This window comes from Myotis davidii, unplaced genomic scaffold (assembly GCF_000327345.1).
Source record: "Myotis davidii unplaced genomic scaffold, ASM32734v1 scaffold378, whole genome shotgun sequence".
Lineage (NCBI taxonomy): Eukaryota > Metazoa > Chordata > Mammalia > Chiroptera > Vespertilionidae > Myotis > Myotis davidii.
In genome coordinates, this window is record NW_006290631.1 from 994368 (window position 1) to 1000155 (window position 5788).

At 43.3% G+C, this 5788-nt stretch overlaps 1 protein-coding gene across 2 annotated transcripts in view; it reads left to right on the top strand.

Moving 5' to 3' along the window:
* CFAP53 (cilia and flagella associated protein 53) overlaps positions 1-5788 on the top strand; it is a 23466-nt gene that overhangs the window by 7536 nt on the left and 10142 nt on the right. For both annotated transcript variants that reach the window (XM_015563835.1, XM_006763627.2), the window contains exons 4-5: positions 3429-3732; positions 5669-5788. The exon at positions 5669-5788 is cut by the window's right edge and continues 135 nt beyond it. In XM_015563835.1, the coding sequence (XP_015419321.1) occupies positions 3429-3732; positions 5669-5788 (424 nt within the window). The remainder of the gene's footprint in view (positions 1-3428; positions 3733-5668) is intronic.

Below are 5788 nucleotides of genomic sequence, written 5' to 3' on the forward strand. Positions count from 1 at the left end.
GTCCTGGAGTCCCGCCCCCTGTGGCTGGCGCACTGCCAGATGGCCTGAGTCCTGGAGTGCTGCCCTGATGCCCTGCCTCTGGCCACTGGGACCCCTGTGCCCCTGTGGGGCCCCAGGAACCCTGGCGGAAGCTGCACGGAGCAGCTGCCAGCCCTGCCCCTGCTGTCCCACCCCTGCTGTGCGCGCTGCCATCTTGTGACGGCCTTATGGCATGAGGGTCAATTTGCATATTACCTCTTTATTATATAGGATAGCCCAAGATAAAGTAAAATGCAAACTCTGAGTTTAAAATATGGTAGAATACAGAAGGAATACATGAGTTCATTTTTCACAGCGCAAGAAATCTGAATAGGTGAGATATCCAAAGGTCAACAGATGTTAGAAAGAAGCAAAACCAAGCATGTGGAGGGATCATGACATGGTTCTTTTTTTTTTTAAATGTATTTTATTGATTTTTTACAGAGAGGAAGGGAGAGAGATAGAGAGTTAGAAACATCGATGAGAGAGAAACATCGATCAGCTGCCTCCTGCACATCTCCCACTGGGGATGTGCCCACAACCCAGGTACATGCCCTTGACCAGAATCGAACCTGGGACCTTTCAGTCCGAAGGCCGATGCTCTATCCACTGAGCCAAACCGATTTTGGCAACATGGTTCTTTTTGTTATTGATGTTTATCCTCACCCGAGGACATTTTTCCATTGATTTTTAGAGAGAGTAGAAGGGAGGGTGAGAGCCAGAGAGAGAAACATCGTCGATGTGAAAGACACACATTGATTGGTGGCCTCCTGCCTGAACCCTGGCTAGAGCTGGGGATTGATCCTGCAACTGAAGTACGTGCCCTTGACCAGGAACCAAACCTGAGATGGGCCAATGCTCTATTCACTGAGCCAAACCAGCTAGGGCAAGACATAGTTCAGAGATAAAGCTTTTGCCATCTCTTCTCTTTCTGCCATGAAGTTGCTATTAATCATATAGACTGTCCTACATCTTCCAAGTAGAGGCCCAAAGGAGAAGTAAGCTATTGCAGTGAGTAGTGCTTATAAATTGCAGATACAACTGCTAACAAAGTAAATTAAACTGCTAAGACTAGAGGGAATGGGAAATTTCAGGGCTCGGGGAGCTGCTAAAGAAGGGCAGTGAAGAAGACCAGATTAGTCATGCATATCACCAGAAGGAACTTGCTACTCCCCATCTTGAAGATGGCAACTTGAGTTCCACAGATAGTCATTGTACTAGATTTTCAAGCTTGTAGTAACCAACACAGGATCAGACTTGGATTTTCTGGTCTTTCTGAAGTTTAGCCTCATCTCCTGTCCTTGGTTGGACTTGGACACTCCCTGCTGGCTGCTGAGAAGATGCTGTGAGGGACAAAGGGGACACTAGCAAGTGAATTTCAATGGGTCATTCATATATTCCCCTAAAGGCTGGTGATGTTTACAACTGTTCATGTGCTTATTTGCCATCTGTAGATCATCATCTTTGTGAAATGTCTCTCCATTTCTTTTGCCCATTTTCTAATTGGATTAGCTATTAAGTTTTGAGAGTACTTTATTTATTCTGGATATGAGTCTTTTGTGCAGGATATGTAGTTTGGAATATTGTTTCCTAGTCTGTAGCTTGTTTATTATTATTATTATTATTATTATTATTATTATTCTATAAGAGGGTGTTTCACAGAGAAAAAGATTTTAATTTTGATGAAACCCAGTTTATCAATACTTCTTTTATGGAGCATGTTCTTGGTACATTGTGATTTTTACATTGTGATTTTCTTTTAAGTGCTCTGTATTTATACACAGTGAGCGATTGAACCCCAGATTAAAGTAGGCAGTTTTGGGCTTTGTTTTGTTTTGGGTGTTTTTGTTAAACAAATGCCCTAGGATGCATGGTGAGAACACTTGTCTATATCAGTTACTGGCCAGGCATTGTTCTAAGCACTTTACATGTGTGTACTCTTACAATGAGATACCAAAGAACCTAAACTCCAGGCCAGCCTGCCAGGTTTTCACTCCCAGCTCTACCACATATGAAATGTATGAACTTACCTATGATGCTTAACTGCTCTGTGCCTCCTCTTTCTCATCTGTAAATGGGGCTGATCATAATGTTGAAAATGAACTGCAGTAATGTTCACTGCGTCATTGGTTGTTATGAAGATGGTAAGAGTCCATACCTGTAAAGTGCTTAGAACAGTGCCTGCAAATTAAAAGTCAGTAAGTGCTGCGAATAGTATTACTATCCTGGGAAGACACTTAGGCTCCCTGCTTTAACTCTAAAATGGAGGTAATTCTTGCTGCTACATCTGAGTTAAAAGATACTTACGAGGTTGATACAAGATTTCATGCGTGAAAGTACCATGTAAAGCACTTTTATCAGTGATTATTATCATTAAAATAGAAGTATTGACCATTCTTGCAATGAGAGTTTAGACTTCATTATTTCTTTCAGTCTTAGCTATTAAAATTTCATCAGAAGTTCTATATTGAGCCCATTTTCAAACTTCAGCTTCTTGGCGCTGAATTTGATTTAGAAACCAGGAGGACTTGATGTTTATAAACATTGCCTTCAGTCAGAGGGTCTCCTCGCACGGCTGGATGCCAGAACCTCCTGGGTGCTCTGACAAACTGTAGAGGCCCCCACCCCAGGTGTTCTGTTTTACCTAGTCTGGTCTGGGAGAAGGAAGGGAAGAAGTGGGGAGTAGGATTTTGAAAATATCCCTAAGTAATTCTGAGGTGTAGACATTGTTGACTATCACAGGGCTCAATGAAGAACTTTTGAAGAAATCTGAATAACCAAGACTGAAAGAAAGGACACAGTCTAAACACTTATGGTGAGAGCATGTCTTCTTGAATGGTGACTTAGCCCGGGTGTGCACAGGCAGCTCAGGCAAAACCCCTTCGGTGGACATGTGCCCTGCCAGGAGCCCAGGGGTAATGGGGAAGCCTCCATCTATGTGGTCACAGATGACCTTTCCTTGGAAGTGCATGTGGGGTCTCTTCCTACCAAAGCCTCGTCCACTTGTAATATTGTAGTATTTCCCATGTAGTAATTATCATAGTTACCAGTTATGGAGCTCTTAGTTCTTACCAGGCATTTACATCTGTTATCTCTGATCCTTACCAGAACCTTAAAAGACTAAAAAATAAATAAATAAAATAAAAAGCTCAGGTAGGTCAAATTTTCAACCCAAGGTCACACAGAAAATGTCAAAACTAGGATTCAAAACCTGCTCTGTCTGACCCAGTGCCCGTATTTTGTCTGTGACATCATGGTGCCAATCTCCCTGCCATTCGTCACGTTTTCTCTGCGCGTATGGCCTGCATCCAGATCTTTGACTTTTTCTATTTCAGGATCTGACTGTACAGATATGTGCCTAAATAGAGCCATGTCTCGTGAAGGTTTTGTCTTTAAAATTCTCCTTTCAGGGAACGCTGTGAGGAGCTCCGCACTGAATTGCTTTCTATCCATGAGAAGAAGGTATGCGAGGAGCGGAAAGTACAGGTTGCATTTAATGAGGAGCTGAAAAGGCAAAAACTGGTGGAAGAGCAGATGTTCTGTAAGCTCTGGGAGGAAGACCGATTAGCCAAGGAAAGGCGGGAAGCTGAAGAGGCGAGGAGACAGAAAAGCCTGGTGGAGAACACACGGCTGGGGCTGGATGCCCAGCTCACCGACATGAACGCGCGAAGGCAGGCAGCGCGGCGGCTGAAGGAAGAGGAGGCGCGCCTTGTGGTGGGCCTTTTAAAATGCTGGTCGTAGGATGATCACTCCGTGGTTACAGGACCAGTTTGCAGCCTGTGGCTGCACAGTTTGCCTAATGGCCTTGGCCGGTTCACAGGGCAACATGATCAGAGCCTTGGATTTCAAGGCCCACCTAATAGTGCCCTCCCATTGCAGAGAGCAAGTTACTTCACTGCGGTGGCTCAATTTCTTTATCTGTTAAAGGAGGCAAAATGCAACTGCCTGTTTTGGGAGGGTGAAATGGGATGGTCATGGGCAGTGCTATGGAGGGCTAGTGACAATTCGGCAACATCCCCTGTTCTTTGATATGTTATATGTAAATTGACAGTTTCCAAATCCTATGAAGAAATGCTGTGGAACAGCTATGGTGACCTTCTGGCCACCAATATCAATAATTTTGTTCCAACAAGATTGCTGCCCCTACTGCAGCATTTTCAACTGGTGTGCGGTTGAAACAGGCAGCACCTATTTGGCCAGGGCACTGACCTCTTTTCCCTTAGGTTGTCTAATAAAACAATGACAGCATCCAACACAACAATAACCATCTGCTGTGCATGAATAAACATTACACCATCGGTGTCTAACTTATTTGATAGTTAAATCAGAATCCAAATATGGTTGTTACAAGTCTCTTTTAGAAAGAATGACTGTTTATTATTCACTTGAGATTGACAGGGGTGCAATAAATTCATTACATCGGCACAACAGGTGTAAGATGAAAACTGTCCCGGTGAAGCCCAAACATGGCAAACTACTTTTAGGTCCCTCAATCTTGAACAGTTTCCCCCATCCCATCCCTTCCTATCTTACAGTCTGGATTTGGCTGGTTACTTCCGCCAGAGGTGGTTGAGCTCACTTAAAAAAAAAGTGTGGCCTGCTATTCCCCCAGCTTTCATGCTTGATACCCATTCCTTTTCGTTGGATTCGGCACTGATCGAATTTGACCCTTACAATTCAGTTGAATTTACTGGCATTAGTGGAAAAGTCTAGTTACATAACTCCCCTCTCACAGGCCAGTAACCATGGCTGTTAAGAATCTCAGTTAAATCAAGTCAAATTGGGATTTGTATCCCATCCTCACTATTGATTGCTACGTCATCTCCTGTCCCAGCTGGACAAATACTTATCCCTTCAGGAGACTTCAGCTGCCTCTGGCAGGAGGTCTAATGTCCCAAATTTTCTACTAAACCCACAAGGCCCAACAGCATTGGTGCCCCATTTAAACCGCCTGTTTGGCCAGGCAGCCAAGCCAGCCAGAAAGCTAAGAAAATGAGAGGGATGGGGGAATACTTTAAAGAACAAAATGCTTAAAATTTAGTTTTGCGTATTTAGCTGACATGTACATTTCATTTTGGACTCTTATTGCTGTTTAATAATGCACCCACATCTAGATGTGCAGAGGGGCATAGAAGAGTAAAGAGTAGGCCAATCCACTGAAATGTTGAGAGTGGTGCTGAGTGATGGGTACTAGGTTTAAAGGTGATTTCTCTTTATACATTTCTGCATTTTGAACTTGACAACTATTACTTTATAATTACATACGCAGCAATTTCACAAAGCCTTACTGCTGACTCAGCAATGAGAAGGCAAGTTTTATTTCTTTTTTTAAAAAAAATATATTTTATTGATATTTTACAGAGAGGAAGGGAGAGAGATAGAGTTAGAAACATCGATGAGAGAGAAACATTGATCAGCTGCCTCCTACACATCTCCCACTGGGGATGTGCCTGCAGCCAAGGTACATGCCCCTGACCGGAATCGAACCTGGGACACTTCAGTCTGCAGGCCGACGCTCTGTCCACTGAGCCAAACCGGTTTCGGCAAGTTTTATTTCTTATAGTCCTTCTAATTCCAGGTGTGTATATGACATGCATTAATCTGTTTTATCCAACTGTACTGAATTATCTTTGTTGTTGTTCTGCCTTAGGAAGAAGAAAGAGCTCAGGTGAAATTTGAGAATGAGCAGGATAAGCTAAAGAAACAGAGGTCAAAACAGAGACTTAGGGCCACTTTGGAAAAAGCCCTCCAAGAGAAGATAGAACGTCTT